General features: G+C 38.7%; 1 protein-coding gene across 1 annotated transcript in view; it reads left to right on the forward strand.

Moving 5' to 3' along the window:
- The window catches only part of scn5lab (sodium channel, voltage gated, type V-like, alpha b), a 219,226-nt gene that overhangs the window by 105,990 nt on the left and 86,750 nt on the right, over positions 1-26,486 (forward strand). Inside the window, exons 13-15 of the mRNA XM_067435448.1 lie at positions 6,892-7,000; positions 19,098-19,336; positions 25,600-25,773. Coding sequence (XP_067291549.1) covers positions 6,892-7,000; positions 19,098-19,336; positions 25,600-25,773 — 522 coding nt within the window. The remainder of the gene's footprint in view (positions 1-6,891; positions 7,001-19,097; positions 19,337-25,599; positions 25,774-26,486) is intronic.

The following is a 26,486-nucleotide window of genomic DNA, read 5'->3' on the forward strand; positions in this document are numbered from 1 at the left end:
TAGTATTGCATCCTTCATATCTCCGAAAAGTCTTTAGTCTTATTATATTTATAAAAAAAAATATGGGCCGTACCGAGTCTTTCGGGAAAAAAAACGAGTGCCTGGAGGCGTATCGTGTGGGCGGAGCTAAAGAATGACGAGGCGTATCGTGTGGGCGGAGCTAAAGAATGACGAGGCGTATCGTGTGGGCGGAGCTAAAGAATGACGAGGCGTATCGTGTGGGCGGAGCTAAAGAATGACGAGGCGTATCGTGTGGGCGGAGCTAAAGAATGACGAGCGCACACAAAGCGGTGACGTCCTCAAGCGTGGAGAAACTCATCGCTATCGATCTCAGCTAATAGATATATGATCCAGAATCAGATCCGGAGGCTGAAATAAATTGAACAGGAGAAACAGCAGCAGCAGGACGTCCGTCTCTGTGGTATGGACTGTATTTAGTGGCCTGTCAACATTTGTGTGTGTTTACTCGCAGTTTATGAGGACATGATTCGGTTTATGGACTATTGTATGCGACTAAACCTTAGCAGTAGCAAGCAAAACGGTTTTGCAGGTCAGACTAGTGTAACGTTATACAGAGAACAACAATGGAGTCCATTAGCGCATTTGAATGACAGCAGTTGGGTTGTATTAACGCAGCTATTGGTTTGTCTTAAGCAAATATTTAACCCAACCGCAGGATTAAAACAACCCAATCGCTGGGGTAAAACAACCCAATCGCTGGGGTAAAACAACCCAATCGCTGGGTTAAAACAATCCAATTGCTGGGTTAGTCCATATTTGACCCAACATTGGGTTAAAACAACCCAGCATTTTTTAGTGTATACATGATGCTTCTTAACACATTTCTACATAATTTGTTGAATAAGTCAGGTACGCCGATAAATATTACTACTACTATTAACAATAATGATACACTCTAAAAAATGCTGGGTTGTTTTAACCCAATGTTGGGTCAAATATGGACTAACCCAGCATTTGGGTTGTTTTAATCCTGCGGTTGGGTTAAATATTTGCTTCAGACAACCCAATCGCAAACCCAGCAACCCAATTGCTGGGTTAGTCCATATTTGACCCAACACTGGGTTGTTTTCTACTTAATTTTTTTTAGAGTGTAATTATTATTATTAAAATTCTTCATAATGCATATATTTTATTGCTAGCCAAAATATTGGAAAATCCATATTAAAACGACTATTATACACACTTATCTTTTTGATGAAAAATACAGTACAAATAGTGAAATATTATTGCAATTTAAAATAGCTGGTTTCTATATGTATGTGTATGTAATGTAACTTTACACTCTAAAAAATGCTGGGTTGTTTTAACCCAATCTTGGGTCAAATATTGACTAACCTGTTTCGAATCGCTGGGTTAAAACAGCCCAACTGCTGGGTTAGTCCATATTTGACCCAACATTGGGTTGTTTTTTACTCAGAATATTTTAGAGTGTATGTAATTTTCTTCAGTGTCACATGATCCTTCAGAAATCATTCTAATTTGATGATTTGCTGCTCAAGAAACATTTATGATTATTATCAGTGTTAAAACCAGTTCATATTGTTATATTTTTTAAGATTCTTAAATAGAAAGAACAGCATTTAGTGGAAATCTTTTGTGCATTATAAATGTCTTTACTGTCAGTTTTGATCAGTTTAATGCATCCTTGAAGAGTAAATCTCAAAGTTTTGAATGGCATCGTACAATAAAACCATTAAAACGGTTCTCCATTATGGTTATCAGAAGCTAAATTAATAAACGGAGCCCTAATGTTAGACACACGGTGATTTATTACACTCAGATTTTTTGCAAAAATATCTAATTTGTATGCATTTAAAACATTTTTACAGTAATGAAAATGTGGTCAAATATGTGAGATTCACTGCATCTACATCGTCTAACCCAGGGGCAAAAGTGTTAAAAAACACGTTGGATCAAATGTCTCCTATTATACACAGCCTCTTCATTTTCAAAGGTCTAACATAAGCACTGTGTGTGTGTGTGTGTGTGTGTGTGTGTGTGTGTGTGTGTGTGTGTGTGTGTGTGTGTGTGTGTGTGTGTGTGTGTGTTCTATAGCTGTCAGTCTCATTGATAACATGCATCACGCTCTTGCGTTTCTGATCTGATTCGGACGAGGCCGACTGAAATCATGCAGTGTAACGATGCAGTGTTCTGCTCTTTCCTACACTGGCAAATGTTCATTTATCCGGATGTCAAATGGAATAACTCTAATACAAAGACTGAAGTTATTTTAATTTAATAAGTCCAGCAGACAATATGGATTTTTTTAGTTGTCTAGACGTGTTGCATTATCAGCTATTAAGCCAAATGTAGCAGTAATCTAATGATTTTTACAGTACAGACGTGCATGGAGGGAAGCTGACAAAAAAACAAACATTTCCAGGTCATATTTCATATTAGACTGTAAAGATAAAATTATGAAATTATATTTTGAAGCTTTGTGTTGCATTAAGTGTTAAAAAATATTTTAATTGAGCAATTTAATTCTTTAATTAATGAGATTGGACTTATGATACTGTATAACAGTAATATAAGTATCATCATAATAATAATCATTATTATTATTAATATTAAATTCTTCATAATGCATTTTTTTTGTTGCTATTGTCTAATGAGTAATTGTTTATAATTGTGTCAAATAATAGAAATAATTTTATATTTACATATTCACTAAAACTCAAATCTTTTAATGTTTTTGGAAGAAGCTTTGTCTGCTCAAAAAGGCTGCATTTATTTAATCAAAAATACAGTAAAAATTTAATTTTTATGTAAATGTAAGTTTGCTTTCCCTTTAATCCCATTGCTGGAGGGAAAATTCAGTTCCCTTTCAGTCGGTCACGTTCGACGTACGTCAGAACTGAACCGACGAATGAGATCCCATTCGTCGGTTCAGTTCTGACGTACGTCTCCGTTCCCTCCTTCAGGGAACGAGGGTTACATACGTAACCGAGACGATCTTTTTGGTATATATACATTACTATTTGTAATGTTTTTAAAATAAGTTTCTTCTGCTCATCAAGTCTGCATTTATTTGATCAAAAATACAGACATTTTTTTTATATTGTGATATATTATTACAATTTTAAATAATTGTTTTTCAATGTATTCTCCTTTAAATGCTGATTTATTTCTGTGCTCAGAGCTGAATGTTCAGGACGGTTCCTCCAGTCTTCAGTGATCATGATCCTTCAGAAATCATTCTCAGATGAGGATTCATTATGAGTGTTGGAATATATGTTCATAACCTGTGATATATTATAATACTTTGATGAATAGAAAGTAAAAAAAAGAAAAAGAAAAAAAAGAAGCAAATGTTTTAAAAATAGAAATCTTTTGTAACAATGGTCAGTAATTTGGGGTCAGGCATTTTTTATTTCTTTTTTTTAAATAAATCAATAATTTTATTCAGTGAGGATGTTAAATTGATAAAAATTGATAGTAGGAGATTTATATTATTTGAAAATATGTTTTTATTTTGAATAAATGCAGTTCTTTTGAGCCTTTTATTCCTCAGATATATACGTCAGCAGAACGTCTCCAACGCTCATAATGAATCCTCATCTGAGAATGATTTCTGAAGGATCATGATCACTGAAGACTGGAGGAACCGTCCTGAACATTCAGCTCTGATCACAGAAATAAATCAGCATTTAAAGTAGAATACACTGAAAACCAGATATTTAAAATTGTAATAATATATCACAATATAAAAAAAATGTCTGTATTTTTGATCAAATAAATGCAGGCTTGATGAGCAGAAGAAACTTCTTTCAAAAATATTACAAATAGTAATGTGTCAACTTTTGACCTGTACTGTATATATATATATATATATATATATATATATATATATATATATATATATATATATATATATATATATATATATATATATATATATATATAATATTTTTGTTTCCTATCAACAGTCATAATTTTTTGCCATTTGTCTGAAACTGAAGTACAACGTCATGCCAAGAAATCTGAAATACTCAGAAAGGAGTCTGAGAACGGTCTAAACTGTATTAGAGGCACGGATACCCTGTTGTCTTGGCGATGTAGTCATGGTTACGTAGCAACAGATGTTGAATAAGAGTTGAGGCGCGCACACACACACACACACACACACACACACACACACACACACACACACACACACACACACACACACACACAGCGGTGTTTCCCACTCGTCTGAACAGCAGGAGTGGGCGTTATGGTGGGCCGCGGCGAAGTGCTCCTGCGTCATTCCTTTGATTACCTGCGATCAAAAACACATTTTATAATCAGAGGGTCATTGTTACAGTCAGACATCATATAATTGACTCAAAGGCCTCATATTAAAACAATTAAAACAAGCTCTTCCAGCAAACGTTTGACAAAAATGATCACATTTCCCAAAAACACCCATTAACACTTAAGACATCTGCTGAGGGTTAACAGCTGCTTTTGTTTTGCACTAAACAATTGATTTTTAAATGCCACTATGAGTGTTGAAGATTAATATATATGTGTGTGTGTGTGTGTAGCTAATCAATATAATATAGTGTTTGCTGAGCCATATAGCAATGTGCTTATACTCTTTCTGAACAGGTAGCAACTGCACAGCAACACTATCAATCTCAGTCTCCCACAATACTGTAGCAACCACATAGCCACCCCCTAGCAACCACCCAGACACCCCATCAACTGCATTTGCACAGCCTAAAACCGTTCAAAACACTTAACAACTGCAAGGCAACAACAGAAATGCCCTTAGACCTTAAAATCATTCAGAATACTTAGCAACTCCATAATGTGCATACAATCATTCAGAGCATTTAGCATCTACACAGCAACACAGAGCAGTGCCCTTGCAATTGCCCACAAAACTGTACCAACTACATAGCAACACCCTAGCAACCACCCAAACACCCTAGAATGAACTGCATTGCAATGTGCGTATAATCATTCAGAGCAGGTTGCAAGACTAGCAGTACCCTTGCAATGGCAATCACATAGCAACACCCTAGCAACCACCCAGTCACTCTAGAAAGCTGTTCAGAACACTTAGGAACTGGGATGCCCTTGCAATCAACAACACGGTAGTACTGCTAATCTTTCTGAACAGGTAGCAACGCAATCTCAATCTCCCACAATGCTGTAGCAACCACATAGCAACACCCTAGCAACCACCCAAACAACTGCACTGCTATGTCCTTAAAACATTAAAAACACTGAACAACTACACAGTGACAACAGAAAGGCTCTACGCAACCTCATAGCAACACCCTAGCAACCACCCTGACACTCTTGCAACCACAAACCAACCGTTTGTTTTGGTAAAACTGCATTGTAGCTAATCATACATTTTACATGAAATAAACTGTAGAAGAATTATAAGTGAAAGAGAAAGAAACCACTGTAAGTCTGCACTTCAGATGGGGACAAAGTACACAACTTCAGTACTTGAGTAAAAGTAACAGTACTACTGGTCAAATATTACTCCGTTACAAGGGAAAGTTGTAAAAACTGATTTTTACTTAAAAGTACAAAAGTATTTGTTTTCAAAAGTACTCAAGTATCATAAGTCAATTTCCTTTTTTATGCCAACGCATTATTGTATTATTGTTGTATAAATGCACATTATGCCATCATGGTTTAAGCCAATCAGTGATGCTCCATCTGACATACTAGCATACAACTAACAATACATACAATACATCTTTATAAAGCTGCTGTCACTTTAAGGCCGAATGCACGGATCCAACACACTGATACACATCTGATATTCTCACACTGTTCACCTTCACTTAAGACAGAATCAACTTTGTTTATGTGAATGCTCCACAAAATGTTCCCACCTGGTGGAATGACCTGCCGATCTCAATTCGTGCTGCTGAGTCTGTAGCCATTTTTAAGAAACATCTTAAGACACATCTTTTCCAATTGCACCTGACCAATAAAGAATATTGGTAGCAACTTTCTTCTCCGTGTGGGAGAGCAACAAGACCACGCCCCCTATTTTGTGTGTTGTGGGCGGAGTCAACAAACGGTTCTAGTGACGTCATTACATCCCTGCACTTCCTGCTGTAGTCCAAACCGGCCGCTCGCTGTAGGCTTTGAAAGGGAACTTCTGTTAAATAAAATATCTCGCTTGGCATTGAACTTTGAGCTTTATCATTTTACAGGTATTATTTATGCTCTAACAGCAACATTACACACTAACTAAAGTTTGAAAGATGGAATCGCGAAGAACGGGACCTTTAACTATCCATTTAAATTTTGTTTGTTTGTCCCAAAAAAACAACAAAAAAACCCAAAATAAAATGTTTGTGTAGTGTGCTTAATTAACTGAGACTTCTTACAGCTCTTACAGGTTGTTGGCCTTGTTTGTTTCATTGCTTTTTGTAAGCCGCTTTGGATAAAGGTGTCTGCTAAATGAGTAAATGTAAATGAACATTTTGACATCCGTCTTCTTCCATTTTGCTATAAACAATAAATCAGTGTTTAATAAATGCTGTGAAATCATTGAACTTCACGAGACTCTACAAGAGTGATTCCTGAAAGGCTTTCTGCAAAAACCCAAACAACTTTTAAAGAAGAAAAAAATCATCCACTGACTTTCAGAGCTGCGACAGAAACGACTTTCGACTTTGAGGACCTTGATAGAAATGTAGTGGAGTAAAAAGGACGATATTTGTCTTTCAGATGTAGTGAAGTTAAAGTCAGAAGTTTACAGAAAAAAAAAATACTCAAGTAAAGTACAGATACTCAAAAAGTGAACTTAAGTACAGTACTCAAGTAAACGAGCTGAGTTACTGTCCAGCTCTGCTTGTTGTTTATTTCATTATGAAGGCATTTATGTGAATGGCTTCTTTGGTCCTACAGGGGCACAACTCCACCAATGAGCTGAGCAGCATGCTGTTACCCCAGCTGCCCCCGGAGGGCCGAGACCGGGCCCTGAGCGCCACCAGCTACATCACTGACGCCATGGAAGGTGAGACACAACAAAAACAAACCCACACCGATCGCAAATGAGCCAGCGATGAGATATGAGCCCCGAAACCACTCCATATGCACATAAAATCCACATTAAATCTTTCTTTGCAAGGTAGCGTGCGAGGACAGGAGAAGTGTCTCCATCTGCTCGCGGTTAATATCGTCCCCTGAGATTTGGCTCGCTGTTGTTATTCAGTGGAAAGGTGTAACCCTCCCCACTGCTGCTTCATCACGGCACAGCCAGACTGGGACATCACCTGGGCGGCACAAGCCAGACTCTTCCCCGAGCCTTTCAGCGGATAAATAATTATGCAACAGAATGTCCTCGCTGTTTCAAATCTGTTACGACCGAAATATATGTAGAAACAAATACAAGCGATAAAATCATTTTCACTGGGTGCTTAAAGGGATACTTCACTGCTATGTTACTCCCTTAACTAAGACGCATTGTTGGGGGAAACGAGTTACAAAGTAACGAATTACAGTAACAATTAGGGATGGGTATCGTTAAGGTTTTAACTGTATTACTACTCTTAACGATACTGCTTATGGGTCCGGTACTTTAACGGTATTCTTATCTGTACTTTTTGAGATTTACTATATATATATATATATATATATATATATATATATATATATATATATATATATATATATATATATATATATATACCCCATACACACACACACAATTAATTATATAGGCCTACACAGTGCTTTAATTTCAGGAAGAATTCTAGTAATCAAAATCAAATGTAAAATAACACTGCATAGTTTATCATAGATAGGATAAATTAATGCTTATTAAAGCTGAAGTTATTCAATCAAGAGCTGTGAGGGATTTTCTCTTTGCATTTGGTTGTTTAATTCGCAGTAATTCGTCAGCATGTTTATTTACACCGCTGCCTCTTTAAGACAGATGTGCAGCTCTATAGGCGACTGATAATAGGCAGATGCACTACACGTTCTCCCGACTATATCCATAATAACTACGTCCATTTTAGACACAAACTGTGTTGTGTTTAAGAGACTCTCCAAGCCAGTCGTTTTGACATAGATGTTTGTGGACATTTACTCGTTGACGCGAGTGTGAAACCGAAAGTGTAATCTGCTCGTCTCGTTGCGGCTGTTTCGGAGCGCGCGCCGACTTGGAAACAATCTCTTGCGCATATTTTTGTGCTTTTAATCGCTCTTTTTATTATAAAACGCGTCCCACAATTTACCAGCAGTAGCTTGACTGTATTTTACAACAATCACCGATCGTGCTGATTCTGTTTGAGTCATAAGGAGAAATGATAGGCTACTGCTGCAAAGGGAATTAAGTTGCGCTAGACATAAATATTAAAATTATATTCTTGGCCAAAATCTAAAGCCAAAATCTTTGCCAAAGAAGCCAAAATCTAAAATAAAATCACATTATCACAATCTTGTAAAGTGTAACCAGGCTATTGTTTAGTTCTGTCCTCCGTCATCACTCAACTCATTAGGGCTGTCGTTTTGCGCTCTCTCTCTCTCTCTCTCTCTCTCTCTCTCTCTCTCTCTCTCTCGCTCTCTCTCTCTCTCTCTCTCTCTCTCTCTCTCTCTCGTCACGTGTATTTTCAAAAGTACCGACAGCAGAACCGATAACGGCCGAGCTTATCGATACAACGGTCTTTTAAAATTCAGCCCCGGGGCCAGTTTAATACCGGGTTTCGGTACCCATCCCTAGTAACAATATTACTTTTTTGAGTAACGAAGTAAAGTAAAGCATTGCACAAAAATATCGGTAACTACACTACTTTACTAGACAATAGGAACGCGCTTTCGTGCGTTACCCAAGTCGTGTTTGCGTGTGTGAAGTTTTGATCTGTTTATGTGCTTGGTGCATGCGCTGCGTGTGTGCTTGCCTGAGCACCGCTGCCATAGAGATGAATTTGAGTGACGTAGCTCCTGTTACGAGGAGAGAGAAAGAGACGTAGACAGTGGCGATCTTCACATTACTTTAACTTAGGTAAACATTTTCACTTTTCTACTGTCCTGTGATAATTTGGAAAGTAAACAGAATGTACGCTTACATGTTAATATAGCAATGAATGCATCCTTAATTGCGTGGAGAGGGGCAATTAAATGCGACAATGACAATCGTTTTTGTAAGGGTGGATGGCCTACAGTGGTTCTGACTGCAGGGTTGCCGAACGACTAAAGAAACGTTATCAGTGTGATGGTAGAAAACTGTTAGCCTAGAAATCTAGACGCACCCTAGCGGCAGCAAATTTAATTTGCCCGCAAGTGTCGTCTAGGAACTCTCAATACCCTTCTGAGCTGTATTCCTCAGAATCTGGACGGCCCAATCACATCATGTATAGAGTCGGCGGGCGGGGCCATAATGGCGACGGCCGAGTTGTGAATGGCGGTCTTTCGAATCAGCTCTGACGCGACTCTGGAAGACTTGGAGTTAAGCTTTTCTCTGAGAAAAGAACAAAAAACGGCACTGAAGTCATTCTTAAAAAGGGAAGATGTGTTCGGAGTTTAGCCGACCGGATACGGTGAATGTTTAATCTGTCAGCGAGCTCTGCTTCACCTTCGTTGCTCTGGTTGGTGTAGCGCTATCCTATCACGTGCAGAGGGAGTTTGACAGACAGCCGTTTATCCGCCCCTCGGATTGAGCCGTCAATGGTGAGTTTCCAGACCAAACATCTTTATGTGGGTCTGGCTTGTCAGGCTAGAAAACTGTACATTTCTTGTCTATAACCACACACTGCAACTTATACCAACGACGGAAATAAGCGCAGTTACAATAGCAAAATATGCGGGAGAGCGTTGCTTTAATGTGACTATATTGTATTGCAATAGGGAGCACTTCAAAGTCAATACCAAACCAAAACTAGTTAGCAAATCATTTATAATTGAAAGAATTTAATGACAAAATCCGGTTATGGTTACACTTAAAATAGTTACAAAATAGATGAATGAGATGATAAAACTTATACCATTAATCGTACCCAGCATGTATAGAATGTTACCTGAGAGATAGGGAGAGATAGAGAGAGATAGAAAGAGAGAGAGAGCAAAGAGAAGAGCCAAAGAAGCGACAGCCAGAGCAAAAGACAGCGTCAGAGGAAAAAGACCCAGAGCAAAAGTAGTAATCTTCTTTTATCCATCCCTTGACCATGTGACTGAAACCCTGAGACATTCAAACTGACCAATCAGAGCAAACTTCCCCCACTGTACTACAGGTGTGGCACCATTTGGCCTACAGGCCCTCAACATCTCTTTGTCTTTAGGAATCCCAAACAGCCCCACTGATAAGAGAGAGGGGGGCGAAACACGGTAAAACAAATGTCTTTGTTCAAAGTCAAATATCAAAATATCTTTGATTATTTTGGATTCTTTCATTTTTAATGTAAACATTACCAGACCGTTTGACTGTTGCGCTTGCATCTCTTCCATACGTTTGCATAGTATCCTGCATGACGCGGATTAGGGCTTGAAAAAATCTCATCTCTAGACTTGCATAACGCATTTTAACCGCAGAACCGCGCCCTGTGAATGGCCCTACACTGATTAAGAGATAAACAGCGCGTTTTTATTTCAGTGCTCTTATTTAAACAGTCAGCTTGCCTTATACATTCAGTTTACTGCATCAACAACAAGCCAAAGAGAGCGTTTCAACTGAACTAGGCGTTGCGTTTTAAACACTTCTACGTTATTTTCTAGCTCTGTCCATGTAATAAATGCACGTTCTTAAATGAGTGAGTTTTCAATTTTATCTTAAATCACATTTTTTTCTCTCTCTTAAACACAAAGCGACCTTTTTTATATTTTTCATTGACCTTTTTTTTGTTTTTGTTTTTGTGTGCCATGAATCTAATAAAGAGCTGGTTTTGTTCTCAGAGTTGTTCTCATGTTTCCCAGAACCTGTGTTTTGAAACTTGTGTGTTGTCATTTTAAAATGACCCCATTATAGCTTCCTTTATCCTGTTGTTTGTGGATTTTACATGAGGCATATTTCTTTGTACAGACAGGGATATTGTTCTTTCATATGGTTTTACGTGCCATTTTGTAAACATTTATACAATAAACACTGCTGACAGGCTAAGTGATGATAGGGCTATGATGTCTGTCCATGTAGGCCTACTCTAATTAAAAAACGGGGAAGTAAAGTAATAAGTAGTGAAGTTACTTTTCAAATGCAGTAACTAGTAAAGTAATCTCATTACAATTTACAGAAGTAATTAGTAATTAGTAACTAATTACTTTTTTCGAGTAACTACCCCAACACTGCTAAGACGAGTTGATACACACCTCTCTCGTCTCAGTGTGTGCTCTTAATCTCTCTGACGCGCGGTGACGATCTGATAGCATTTAGCTTAGCCCACTAAGCCCAGTTCATTCACTATGGTACCAGAGATCAAGTTAGAAGCGACCAAACACCTCCACGTTTTCCATATTTAAATACAGTTACACCAATAGCTGAACGATCAAGTATGATGACATAAAATTAAATGTGGCGCTTTTCTAAGCGGATTAATAAAGGAGAACTATAATGTATGGCAGAATAGCACTTCTGAGAGTACTTCGACTCGGCGCAGTAAAAAGTCCCGGCTGAAAAATCCTCCCTCACATCTCCTCCTCCCTCCTAATAACATAGTTTAATATGAAAAAGCGGTGAAGTATCCCTTTAAGCCGATTATGCCTAATAAGCCGACAATGATCATGGTCATGTAACCGCAGGAACCCGTTTTCTTTTATCGGGGTAAGGTCATAAACGCCGTAAGCATAAACCGGTCGGGACAGGTCGTTTTGTGCCTCTTACCCTAATTTCACGCGGCATGTAAACGCATTAACCTGCTTTCTGTCGGCTTATTGAAGTGCACGTGTGTGATCGGTGACAAAAACACAAACTTACAGCAGATTTAAACGCATCCAGACAGAGCGAGCGAGCGTTTTACATGAAATAAGGACATATAATAGCAAACGTAGACTCTTTTAAGACCCAGAACATTGTAAAGATGTGTTCTCATCTCATGCAGCAGAAGTAGAAGAGGTTCAGTCTAAACGCGGCATCTGGAACCGATGAGGGGTAATATGAGCCGTAAATCTCCCGCTGACTCGCTTTATTAACATCACAACTGACGGAACATTTGGAAAACTCAGAGTCAGAGACAGACATTATTATTTTTGATGTCACTACAAGGAAATAGCCCGGTTTATTAATAAAGTCATGTAGACGCGGTTTACTTGCGTTGTCAATTTACTGGTGTGCATGTAAACGCACCTATTGTTTGCTATGTTCCTGCTGGGAACAAGGTCGAGCTTTTAAAGCCGCAGACAACAAAATTGCAACGCACTTAAAAAAAAAAAAAACGATATCAGTTTCATAACTTCATTTTTTCAAGTGATGAACGATACAAACATTGACAGCCAATCAGAATCCATAGCTTGAGCCTTTAATGCGACAGACGACAAACTTGCAGCGTGCTTGAAATAAACAGAACCGAACGATATCACTTTTTTTGTAGCGATTTTATTCCAGCTTATCAACAATGGAAACATTGACAGCCAATCAGAATCCAGCTGAATTTAACGAGCTTTAGCATTTAAAGCGGCAGGTGAAAAAATTGCAGTTCGTGCTAAGAAAAAACTGAACAATATCCCTTTCATAGCAATTTTTTTCTTCTGCCGATGAACAATAAAAACATTGACAGCCAATCAGAATCCACCTGACTTTACCATTTTGTCGTCTGTCGCTTTAAATGCTCAAGCTTGTTAGTGCGCTTAAAATTAACAACCAAACGATCACTTTCATAGCAATTTTTTCCCACTTATGAGCAATGAAAACATTGACAGCCAATCAGAATCCATCTGACTTTAATGAGCTTGAGCATTTAAAGCGGTAGACAACAAAATTGCAGTCCGTGCTAATAAACTGAACAATCTCACTTTCATAACGATTTTTTTCCGCTTATGAGCATTAAAAACATTCCCAACCAATCAGAATCCACCTGACTTTGATGAGCTTCAGTATTTAAAGCGGCAGATGACAAAATCGTAGTGCACTTAAAATAAACAGAAATGAGCAATATCACTTTCATAAGGTTTTTTTTTTTTTTTTGAAGTGATGAATGATAGAAACATTGACAGCCAATCAGAATCCTCCTGACTTTGAAATTTTAACTTCTGTCGCTTTAAATACCTGAACTCATAAGTGCGCTTAAAATAAACAGAACAGAACAATATCACTTTCATAAGGATGAAAACATTGACAGCCAATCAGAGAATCCACCTGACTTTAATGAGCTTGAATATTTAAAGCGAGTATAAAAGTGCTTAAAATAAACAGAACAATATCGTCCACTGATGTGGAAACAAATATAGTTATGATTATAGTTATTGTCCTCGATGTGAACGAGTCTTAAACCTTTGTGGTGTTTTTTCAGGTAACACTTCCTCAATCGGAGACTAGTATTGTACAGTTAGTGTGCTCTCCTGACTAGAGGACACCACTGCTCATGAGATGTCATCTATGAACAAAAATGGCCCATATTTTTCAGTCTTTTCTGGACTCTTGATTGGTCAGCACAAAAGTTGCTAACAGAAGAAGGCCTGAGCTCACAGGGTCTGAGTTTAGATCTGCTAGCATAAGAAAATGCCAATCCTCATTATCACGCATGTGAAAGCTGACACGGCAGGACAGCAGCGGGCCAAATTTACTGTAATGAGCGCGTTATGTCAGATGATGCTTACATATGTGTATGATAGATTGCTAGCTTCCACTTGCTGATTTATATAAGTATGCTGACACTGGATCAGTTATATTGCAAAAATACTCTCGTACCATTTATAAAAATGTACCGTAGTAATCATAGTTTTCACCATGTTTTTCTTGTCCAGTGCCTGAATTTTAATCATTTCGACATGGAAACATGCATAAACTGTGTTATGGCAGAAGTAAATGAATAAACTAATCAAATCTGTGATTTTATATTAATAATAATAATAATAATAATAAATGTATAGATTATTATATGTACATGTTGTGCATATATAAATATAAGCGTAATATAATAATAAATAAACACAAAATAATAGTAACAATAAATCAATTAATAAACACGAATCCATTAATTTAGAATTTAAAAAAATATGTATTTTTTTTATCTTAAATACATGAATTTATTATGAATTACTCTTAAAAAATATTATTTTGAAAAAGTAAATATCATTTATAAATATCAACTATTAATTTTTTTGTTTAATTATAATTTATTTTTTATAATTGAAATAAATACTTTTAATTAAGTAGTTCATTTTGAATATATCTATATATATCTATATATATATCATATTTAAAATAATAAAATAGTAATATTTAAATATTTTATAAAAAAAATATATATACTGTATACACACACACACACACACACACACACACACACACACACACACACACACACATATATATTCATACATACATACATACACAGATAAGGCTTAACATTATGACCAGCTGTGTGTATATATATATATATATATATATATATATATATATATATATATATATATATATATATATATATATATATATATATATATATATATATATATATATATATATATATAAAATACTCATGATTCAACATTAATACTCACAAAAAAACAATGTTACACGTGTCGTCCTCAGTTTGGTTCTTGCTGTGTTAGGGTGAAGGCGGTGTAAACTGGAGGTCTGTTTGTTGGTCAGTTTCTCTTGTGGAGGATGAAATAAAGCCTGACAGGCCGACTGCACCCGCTGTGGAGCATCACACCACCGCAGTGTCTCATCGCAGGAGTTACTGCCACATTACTGCCGCAGAGCCAAATCTAGGTCCACACAATGTCCATCTATGTCTCATTTCTCATTAGAACACTTACAGGTTCCTCCGAAACACGCATCCTCGCGTGTCAAGTGTGATTCGACCTCAGTAGGGTAGAAAACAACATGCTAACCTTTCATTATGACCTTTTCATGTGGTGCTACTTTTAATGCTGAGCTGTAAATTATGCTTACATTGTCTAAATCTGCTCTAATAGCTATTGAATTGCTGTTAGCATTTGTATAACATTTTATTTACAGCTAAAACAGGCTGTAGGCCTCTAATGGTTTATTGCTTTATTTACATAATTTAATTTAATTTAATTTATTCACCACGACAGGTAAAACTCCACTCTTATATAATATTACCCTTTAGTGCACTAATATCATGTATAAAATCCCTCCTACCTGACAGAAATCAGTGAAAGGAGTCCTGAGAAACAGCAGCAACAAACTATCTGACCATGATCAGAAACACTAGATGCCTGTCAATCATTGAGCATTTTCAGGTTTGCTGACATTTGACTGGCTGACATGTCTTTGGGGGGCGGGGTTTAAAATGGCTGAAAACATCCAGCACAGTAGGTGGCGATGAAGAAATGGCTGGAAATGCATGGGTTTTAATCAAAGCCACAATGATTTAACCCTTTAACTGGTGTTTAACAGCATTAGTTAACAACGCCTGTAGTAACTTCAGCTGTGGTGTTTAACAGCATTAGTACACTTCTAATGAAAGCTCGACGCCTGTAGTAACTTCAGCTGTGGTGTTTAACAGCATTAGTACACTTCTAATGAAAGCTCGACGCCTGTAGTATCTTCAGCTGTGGTGTTTAACAGCATTAGTACACTTCTAATGAAAGCTCGACGCCTGTAGTATCTTCAGCTGTGGTGTTTAACAGCATTAGTACACTTCTAATGAAAGCTCGACGCCTGTAGTATCTTCAGCTGTGGTGTTTAACAGCATTAGTACACTTCTAATGAAAGCTCGACGCCTGTAGTAACTTCAGCTGTGGTGTTTAACAGCATTAGTACACTTCTAATGAAAGCTCGACGCCTGTAGTATCTTCAGCTGTGGTGTTTAACAGCATTAGTACACTTCTAATGAAAGCTCAACGCCTGTAGTATCTTCAGCTGTGGTGTTTAACAGCATTAGTACACTTCTAATGAAAGCTCGACGCCTGTAGTAACTTCAGCTGTGGTGTTTAACAGCATTAGTACACTTCTAATGAAAGCTCGACGCCTGTAGTAACTTCAGCTGTGGTGTTTAACAGCATTAGTACACTTCTAATGAAAGCTCGACGCCTGTAGTATCTTCAGCTGTGGTGTTTAACAGCATTAGTACACTTCTAATGAAAGCTCGACGCCTGTAGTATCTTCAGCTGTGGTGTTTAACAGCATTAGTACACTTCTAATGAAAGCTCGACGCCTGTAGTATCTTCAGCTGTGGTGTTTAACAGCATTAGTACACTTCTAATGAAAGCTCGACGCCTGTAGTAACTTCAGCTGTGGTGTTTAACAGCATTAGTACACTTCTAATGAAAGCTCGACGCCTGTAGTATCTTCAGCTGTGGTGTTTAACAGCATTAGTACACTTCTAATGAAAGCTCGACGCCTGTAGTAACTTCAGCTGTGGTGTTTAACAGCATTAGTACACTTCTAATGAAAGCTCGACGCCTGTAGTAACTTCAGCTGTGGTGTTTAACAGCATTAGTACACTTCTAATGAAAGCTCGACCCCTGTAGTAACTTCAGCTGTGGTGTTTAACAGCATTAGTACACTTCTAATGAAAGCTCGACGCCTGTAGTATCTTCAGCTGTGGTGTTTAACAGCATTAGTACACTTCTAATGAAAGCTCGACGCCTGTAGTAACTTCAGCTGTGGTGTTTAACAGCATTAGTACACTTCTAATGAAAGCTCAACGCCTGTAGTATCTTCAGCTGTGGTGTTTAACAGCATTAGTACACTTCTAATGAAAGCTCGACGCCTGTAGTAACTTCAGCTGTGGTGTTTAACAGCATTAGTACACTTCTAATGAAAGCTCGACGCCTGTAGTATCTTCAGCTGTGGTGTTTAACAGCATTAGTACACTTCTAATGAAAGCTCGACGCCTGTAGTATCTTCAGCTGTGGTGTTTAACAGCATTAGTACACTTCTAATGAAAGCTCGACGCCTGTAGTATCTTCAGCTGTGGTGTTTAACAGCATTAGTACACTTCTAATGAAAGCTCGACGCCTGTAGTATCTTCAGCTGTGGTGTTTAACAGCATTAGTACACTTCTAATGAAAGCTCGACGCCTGTAGTAACTTCAGCTGTGGTGTTTAACAGCATTAGTACACTTCTAATGAAAGCTCGACGCCTGTAGTAACTTCAGCTGTGGTGTTTAACAGCATTAGTACACTTCTAATGAAAGCTCAGCGCCTGTAGTAACTTCAGCTGTGGTGTTTAACAGCATTAGTACACTTCTAATGAAAGCTCGACGCCTGTAGTAACTTCAGCTGTGGTGTTTAACAGCATTAGTACACTTCTAATGAAAGCTCGACGCCTGTAGTATCTTCAGCTGTGGTGTTTAACAGCATTAGTACACTTCTAATGAAAGCTCGACGCCTGTAGTAACTTCAGCTGTGGTGTTTAACAGCATTAGTACACTTCTAATGAAAGCTCAGCGCCTGTAGTATCTTCAGCTGTGGTGTTTAACAGCATTAGTTCACTTCTAATGAAAGCTCGACGCCTGTAGTATCTTCAGCTGTGGTGTTTAACAGCATTAGTACACTTCTAATGAAAGCTCGACCCCTGTAGTAACTTCAGCTGTGGTGTTTAACAGCATTAGTACACTTCTAATGAAAGCTCGACGCCTGTAGTATCTTCAGCTGTGGTGTTTAACAGCATTAGTACACTTCTAATGAAAGCTCGACGCCTGTAGTATCTTCAGCTGTGGTGTTTAACAGCATTAGTACACTTCTAATGAAAGCTCGACGCCTGTAGTATCTTCAGCTGTGGTGTTTAACAGCATTAGTACACTTCTAATGAAAGCTCGACGCCTGTAGTATCTTCAGCTGTGGTGTTTAACAGCATTAGTACACTTCTAATGAAAGCTCGACGCCTGTAGTATCTTCAGCTGTGGTGTTTAACAGCATTAGTACACTTCTAAGGAAAGCTCGACGCCTGTAGTATCTTCAGCTGTGGTGTTTAACAGCATTAGTGCACTTCTAATGAAAGCTCGACGCCTGTAGTATCTTCAGCTGTGGTGTTTAACAGCATTAGTACACTTCTAATGAAAGCTCGACGCCTGTAGTATCTTCAGCTGTGGTGTTTAACAGCATTAGTGCACTTCTAATGAAAGCTCGACGCCTGTAGTATCTTCAGCTGTGGTGTTTAACAGCATTAGTGCACTTCTAATGAAAGCTCAGCGCCTGTAGTATCTTCAGCTGTGGTGTTTAACAGCATTAGTACACTTCTAATGAAAGCTCAGCGCCTGTAGTATCTTCAGCTGTGGTGTTTAACAGCATTAGTACACTTCTAATGAAAGCTCAGCGCCTGTAGTATCTTCAGCTGTGGTGTTTAACAGCATTAGTACACTTCTAATGAAAGCTCAACGCCTGTAGTATCTTCAGCTGTGGTGTTTAACAGCATTAGTGCACTTCTAATGAAAGCTCGACGCCTGTAGTATCTTCAGCTGTGGTGTTTAACAGCATTAGTACACTTCTAATGAAAGCTCGACGCCTGTAGTATCTTCAGCTGTGGTGTTTAACAGCATTAGTACACTTCTAATGAAAGCTCGACGCCTGTAGTATCTTCAGCTGTGGTGTTTAACAGCATTAGTGCACTTCTAATGAAAGCTCGACGCCTGTAGTATCTTCAGCTGTGGTGTTTAACAGCATTAGTACACTTCTAATGAAAGCTCGACGCCTGTAGTATCTTCAGCTGTGGTGTTTAACAGCATTAGTGCACTTCTAATGAAAGCTCGACGCCTGTAGTATCTTCAGCTGTGGTGTTTAACAGCATTAGTACACTTCTAATGAAAGCTCAACGCCTGTAGTAACTTCAGCTGTGGTGTTTAACAGCATTAGTACACTTCTAATGAAAGCTCGACGCCTGTAGTATCTTCAGCTGTGGTGTTTAACAGCATTAGTACACTTCTAATGAAAGCTCAACGCCTGTAGTATCTTCAGCTGTGGTGTTTAACAGCATTAGTACACTTCTAATGAAAGCTCGACGCCTGTAGTAACTTCAGCTGTGGTGTTTTGTCATTGGTGGCTGGCAGAGCTGGAGGAGGCGCAGCAGAAGTGTCATCCGTGCTGGTACGTGTTTGCACATAAGTACCTGGTGTGGACGTGTAGCCCTGGCTGGCTGAAGATGAAGGACGTGGTGAAGTTCATGGTGATGGATCCGTTCCTGGATCTGGCCATCACGATCTGCATCGTCCTCAACACGCTCTTCATGGCTCTGGAGCACTATCCCATGACGGACGAGTTCAACCGGATGCTGTCTGTGGGGAACCTGGTGAGCAACTGACTATTTTATTTTTTATTATTTTATTTAATTTTGTTTTGTTTTGTGTGTTTAATTTTTTACTGTGAGATGCAACAAGATATTTTATTTTATTTAAAGGAACTGTATGTAAGAAATGTATTTCAATGAATCATAAAATGGCCCTGATATGTCACTAGGCATTAATAATTCATGTTCATTTCAAACACTTCTATCACTGACAGCAGTAGTCCGACCAGGATATTGTCATTATAAAGTTGTTGTTGCGGCTCAACTGATGTTGATGATGTCATGTTGTGTTTTGGCCTGAAGCTCCGCCCCCTCCACCTAATCGACCAATCACGAAGTCAGTAGTGTTCCGGGTTGCCAGATCTGCTCTAGTTCCCACAGCTGCAGATCTAAAAAACGTGCTGCTGATCCTGCAGCCAATCTGGCAACCTCGAGTCAGGGGGAGGGGGAGGGGGGTACACCGCTCTACAGTCATCTGAAAGTCATTGCAGTACCAGTTTTGGCCACAATCTTACAAACACTTCCTTTAATTTAATTTTGTTTTGTGTATTTAATTTTTTACTGTGAGATCCAATAAGATTAATTATTTAACATTTTATTGTATTATTTAATTTTTACTGAGAGACGCAACAAGATACAATATTTTATTTATTTATTTTTTTACTGTGAGATGCAACAACACTGTAAAATAAATTCATGTCTCCAATTGAACATTTTCTAGTGACTGATCTCATCCAATTTTTTCAGTTGACCAAATTGAATTTCTGTGAATTGATGCAATTTAATTCACAGAAATTAAATATGGCCAACTAAAAAAATTGGATGAGATCAGTCACTAGAAATTTTTCAATTGGAGACATGATTTTTTTTTTTTTTTTTACAATGAATATGCAATTTTTTTTTTACATTTTTTTTCCCCATTAAAATATTTATCTATACTATTATTTAAATGTACACTACCATTCCAAATTTTTGAGTTTTGAATTTTTGTTTTGTTTTTTGAAAGTCTCTTCTTTAAAAATCTACTTATGGTGATCAATACTTGAATAGAATTGTATAAAACAATAAATATTATTATTGAATAAATGCCTTGACTCTTGATATTTCTAATATCAGTCTAATCAGGCTGCTACTGAACATAGAAAGAGACAAATAGTTGGCAAAACTGTAATATTCTTGCATTAAAATTTTCAATTTAATAGTGATTCAAGAAGCAGATGTTGACATCAGGTCACGTTTGGCACATTGCATTGTGGGAACAGTCCATGGACGTCGGAAGCAAATAAAAAGTGGGTGGGTCCTCTCGCTCAGAATTTTTTTTTTAACTGGAGTAATGTTGGATGCTATTTACATTAAATACAAATATACCGCCGTTTACTAAACGACTGGTTGGGCCAGACAAAATTACAGAAATCATTGGATTATTTACCGTGGCTATAGAGGTAAGAGACGCATGGCATCATGTTTTGACGCAAATCGATCAGAGGTTTGAATCCGCCTTTAGCCACACTCGCTCTACTCTCTTTTCTCATCACATATCAGATCGGAAAGGCATTTATTTTCAATAAAAATGTAGAAAATATTAGAAAAGCTGAAATAAAGCATCTAAAGTGTTTATCAGTTAAGGGTATAGGTGAACAGATGTGCTGAATTAGAGACAATAAAAGTGAGTGGGTCCAATATCATTGGTCGGAAAAAGTGGGTGGGTCTTGTCTCACACACACACACACTGGTTCCGATGCCCGTGAAACAGCCATTCATAAGACGGGTGTAGTGCATAGACTGTAAATGAATATGAACGTAGTGTCCGTGACGTCACCCAGAGGATTCAGATGAGCCGTTCTGAAGCTTAAAGTAGAGTCGAGCTGGCCGTCGCCATCTTGCGAGCGAGTCATCGCGTGTCACTCCCGGATAACAGAAAATGGGCAAAAAGGCGGGATGTGGGCGGAGCTTAGGTGATGCGATGACTAACAGACAGCGGATAAATGGCTATCCACCTGTCACTTTAAGGCTTTATATAACGTAAACGAATGAGTTATAAATAAATTCATCCCCTCACAGTCGTCATGAAGGGCAAACTTAGCCGTATAGACCAAAACCACAATTTGTACCAGGCTGTAAACATTTTTTATTCTGCTGTAAAGTGGAGCATGTCCCTAGTGGCCAGTCGAGGAATTGCAGTTTACATTACTTCCGTATTGGCTTCAAGAGAGATCGCGGGAGGAGCCGCGTGGTGTAGTGCAGAACTGGTCATGGCAGAATGGGGTCTGTACGGTGACTGGAGTAGTTTGAGGAGAGCAGCGTCCCGTCCGGAGCTCAGATTGATTGCTGTATGAGTTCTCAGCCTCTGCTCCGCATGCTCCAGCTCACGACTGAAGGCAATATCGCCTCTGTCATCTGCAGATTAAAGTAAAGAGTGTTGGTTACAGACAGAAACACCTCCTGTGTGTCCGGCCGAGCTGAAGCTGAAGCTCACTCAGGCCGTCAGGAACATGTCCGGCTCAAATTTTCTTCTTTTCAAATGTCTTGCCGCTTACACAACACACTGTTGTTTTTATCTTATATATATATATATATATATATATATATATATATATATATATATATATATATATATATTATTTTATTATTAATATTTTTAATTAACAAAAAAAATCTATCTAAAATCTAAAATCTATTTAAATTTTTTAGGACCTTGATTGCGAATAATATTTAATATTGAATTTTTATGTTATAAAAAATAAAAACAAATATACAATACACACTAAATACACAGTCACGTAATGCTGATGTTGTTAACATTAACTATTTGAGAACAAAGTATAACAATAATAATGATTTGCACCATCTGATGTGATATCGTTAATTCAATAACCGTTGGTAGCAAGATTTATTGTAATGTTTTATTCCCAAAAGTGGCAGACATGTTACTCTCTTGTTCAGATGACATTTTCCAGTGAAGAAATTTCCATTTTCCAAACACACTCCTCAAAACATGAGATTCGTCCGCGCTGAGGAGCCGTGACGATGCGTAACTCGTGTTAAGATGATCATTCAACTAATAACTGCAATGGCAGATGGCGACAATAAGATCAAAGACAATAAAGATCAGTGCTGTTTGCAGTGTCAAGACCCCGACTGCAAAATGTAATATTTAATTTAAATTTTATGTGCTTTTTTAGTTATAGAATAAAAAAATAAAAATCTATTTAGCTGTAATTTATTTTTATTTCATTTTTAGTATATATATATATATATATATATATATATATATATATATATATATATATATATATATATATATATATATATATATATATATATATATATATATATATATATAGTCATTCATACGGCAAATTATATATATATATAACTTTATTATTATTTAAATTAATGACAAATATTTCAATATTTTTAGTTAACAATAAAAATGAGTAGAATTTTGTGCTTTTTAATTTTTAGAATTTAAAAAAAATCAATTTAGCTGTAATTTATTTTTTATTTCAGTTTTAATAATTTTGGTACATTTTATTTTATTACAGTTAGTTGCAAAGGCAACATTTATACATTTTCTTATAATGTATATATTTTATTTCATTTTACATTTATTAAATTTATAAAATATATCATTTTAATGATTTATTTTTTTTCAAAGGTTTCCTCATTGGTCATGAGTTTGATTGGTTGTGTCAGCAGATCCTGAGAGAGAGAGAGAGACACACACACACACACACACACACGTGAGTCACGCGTGTGTTAGCGTGCACTCAGGTCGGAGGTCACCGCGGCTGAGGGTCAGAGGTCACATGTTGTTTGTAATCTGTGTTAGATGGAGAAACTCTCACTGACGGGTGGACAGAGTAAAACACGCGCTTCTCCTTCATAGCTCAGGACTTTTTTCATTCTGAACTCTCCGTCACACTCACTTCCTCCAGAAATGCCGTTTCGTTCCCAAACTCCTCCTTTAGTTCGGCGGGCCACTGTCAGGGATGCGGAGCGTTACACAGAGTTAATATCTTCATGGAGACGTTAATGTGCGAGCAGCGCCTCGGTTTGAAAAGCCTCTCTGAGCGAGTGTTGAGCAGCTGGAAGAGTCCGCAGGCGCAGCGGCTGTCAGTCATGTCTGCATCAGGGCACACGGCTGATGATGATGCCGGATGAATCTGTTATGCTCATCATCAGTGATATGAAAATGACTAGATGGTAAAGAATAAGGGTGAATCTCACAGAAGAACATGTTTTACTCCAAAATACCAATCAGGCATAACATTATGACAGGTGAATAACACTGATGATCTCTTCCTCACGGCTGCTGTTAGTGGGTGGGATATATTAGGCAGCAAGTGAACATTTTGTCCTCAGAGTTGATGTGTGTGAAGCAGGAGAAATGGGCAAGCGTAAGGATTTGAGCGAGTTTGGCCAGATTGTGACGGCTAGTCGACTGGGTCAGAGCATCTCCAAAACTGCAGCTCTTGTGGGCTGTTCCCGGTCTGCAGTGGTCAGTATCTATCAAAAGTGCTCCAAGGAAGGACCAGTGGAGAACCGGCCACAGGGTCATGGGCGGCCAAGGCTCATTGATGCACGTGGGGAGCGAAGGCTGGCCCGTGGGGTCCGATCAAACAGACGAGCTACTGGAGCTCAAACTGCTCCAGAAGTTAATGCTGGTTCTGATAGAAAGCTGTCAGAATACACAGAGCAGCTCAGTTTGAGGCGTATGGGGCGGCATAGCCGCTGACCAGTCAGGGTGACCTCTGACCCCACCGAAAGCACCAACAGTGGCACGTGAGCATCAGAACTGGACCACGGAGCAATGGAAGAAGGTGGCCTGGTCTGAGGAATCACATGTTCTTTTACATCACGTGGATGGCCGGGTGTGTGTGTGTGTGTGGCTTTCCTGGGGAACACATGGCCCCAGGATGCACTATGGGAAGAAGGCGAGCCGGCGGAGGCAGTGTGATGCTTTGGGCAATGTTCTGCTGGGAAACCTTGGGTCCTCCATCCATTGAGGCCCCAACTCTCAACTTATAGGACTTAAAGGATCTGCTGCTTACATCGTGCCAAAAAACAACAGCACACCTTCAGGGGTCTAGTGGAGTCGACGGGTCAGCAAAAGGGGGACCAATACAATATTAGGAAGGTGGTCATAATGCTATGCCTGATCAGTGTGTGTGTAATATATATATATGCTGTTTTTTTTTTTAATACTGATCAGGCAAAACATTATAACATTATGATTTTTTTCAGAGCTATATAATATGTGGCTTTAATTTATTTTAAATTCTACTTTTAGATTTTATAACATTTATAAAAATAAAAATGTTTGTGGCCTGAGCGTGTTCTCATGAGATTCACTCTCTAAGAGGATGAAGATGATTTTCCAGATATCTGTTTATTGTTCAGATGAAAGTGTTCATTACGGGACGTGAGGCAGAACCAGAGCCGATCTTCTGGTCTGGTCATCTTCACAGCGTGTTCTCCTCAGATGTCCGTGTGACTCCTCCTGGACGCTTCCTGCTGCCGTGTCACGTATCAGAGTCACTTCCACACACACAGCTCCAAGATACAAGAAACAGAGCAACATTCATATCGAAAAAACCCACAACAAGCAGCAGACCTGCCGCAGATACACGCACCTGGTGTCCATGGCAACAGTGAGCTAACAGTCCGGCCCACACAGAATATCTCAAGAATCCGCCTGTCAATCACAAAGTTCTACACATGCCCCGCCCCCCTTGCATGATCTAATTAATTACACAATGTGGCAATTAATCTATCGCAAATTAATTCCCCATTAATTTTGGCTGAGAAATTATTCCCAAAAGATCACTTAAAGGAAGTGTATGTAAGATTGTGGCCAAAACTGGTACTGCAATGACTTTCAGATGACTGTAGAGCGGTGTATCCCCCTCCCCCTCCCCCTGACTCGAGGTTGCCAGATTGTCTGCAGGATCAGCAGAACGTTTGTAGATCTGCAGCTGTGGTTACTAGAGCAGATCTGGCAACCCGAAACACTACTGACTTCATGATTGGTCGATAGGTGAAGGGGGCGGAGCTACAGGCCAAAACACAACATGACATCAACATCAGTTGTATTTATTTATATATTTTCGTTGGCAAAACTGAGCAAAATAGACAATATTGTGTCTAAAACAACAAAATATTAACTTGTATTTTTATTCAGATCCAAGTTTCTTCAAAATGCATTAATGTAACAATACGCTGTTTTCAAACATAAAGCGACTTGTTTGCTCTGTTTTTGCCAGGTGTTCACAGGAATCTTCACAGCGGAGATGGTTTTGAAGATCATCGCTCTGGACCCGTATTATTACTTTCAGCAGGGCTGGAACATCTTCGACAGCCTCATCGTGAGTCTGAGTCTCATGGAGCTGGGTCTGTCCAACGTGGAGGGTCTTTCCGTACTGCGCTCGTTCAGACTGGTAAAACACGCTTCTAACTAGAGCTGCACGATTCATCGTTAAAGGGAGGGTGAAACACTCAATCTCAGGTCAATCTTGAGTACCTATAGAGTAGTATTGCATCCTTCATATCTCCGAAAAGTCTTTAGTTTTATTATATTTATAAAAGAAATATGGGCTGTACCGAGTCTTTCCGGAAAAAAACGAACGGATGGAGGCGTATCGTGTGGGCGGAGCTAAAGAATGATGAGGCGTATCGTGTGGGCAGAGCTAAAGAATGATGAGGTGTATCGTGTGGGCGGAGCTAAAGAATGATGAGGCGTATCGTGTGGGCGGAGCTAAAGAATGATGAGGCGTATCGTGTGGGCAGAGCTAAAGAATGACGAGGCGTATCGTGTGGGCAGAGCTAAAGAATGACGCGGCGTATCGTGTGGGCAGAGCTAAAGAATGATGAGGCGTATCGTGTGGGCAGAGCTAAAGAATGATGAGGCGTATCGTGTGGGCGGAGCTAAAGAATGATGAGGCGTATCGTGTGGGCGGAGCTAAAGAATGATGAGGCGTATCATGTGGGCAGAGCTAAAGAATGATGAGGCGTATCGTGTGGGCAGAGCTAAAGAATGATGAGGCGTATCGTGTGGGCGGAGCTAAAGAATGATGAGGCGTATCGTGTGGGCGGAGCTAAAGAATGACGAGGCGTATCGTGTGGGCAGAGCTAAAGAATGATGAGGCGTATC

Source organism: Pseudorasbora parva, chromosome 24, assembly GCF_024679245.1.
Source record: "Pseudorasbora parva isolate DD20220531a chromosome 24, ASM2467924v1, whole genome shotgun sequence".
NCBI classification, from domain to species: Eukaryota; Metazoa; Chordata; class Actinopteri; order Cypriniformes; family Gobionidae; genus Pseudorasbora; species Pseudorasbora parva.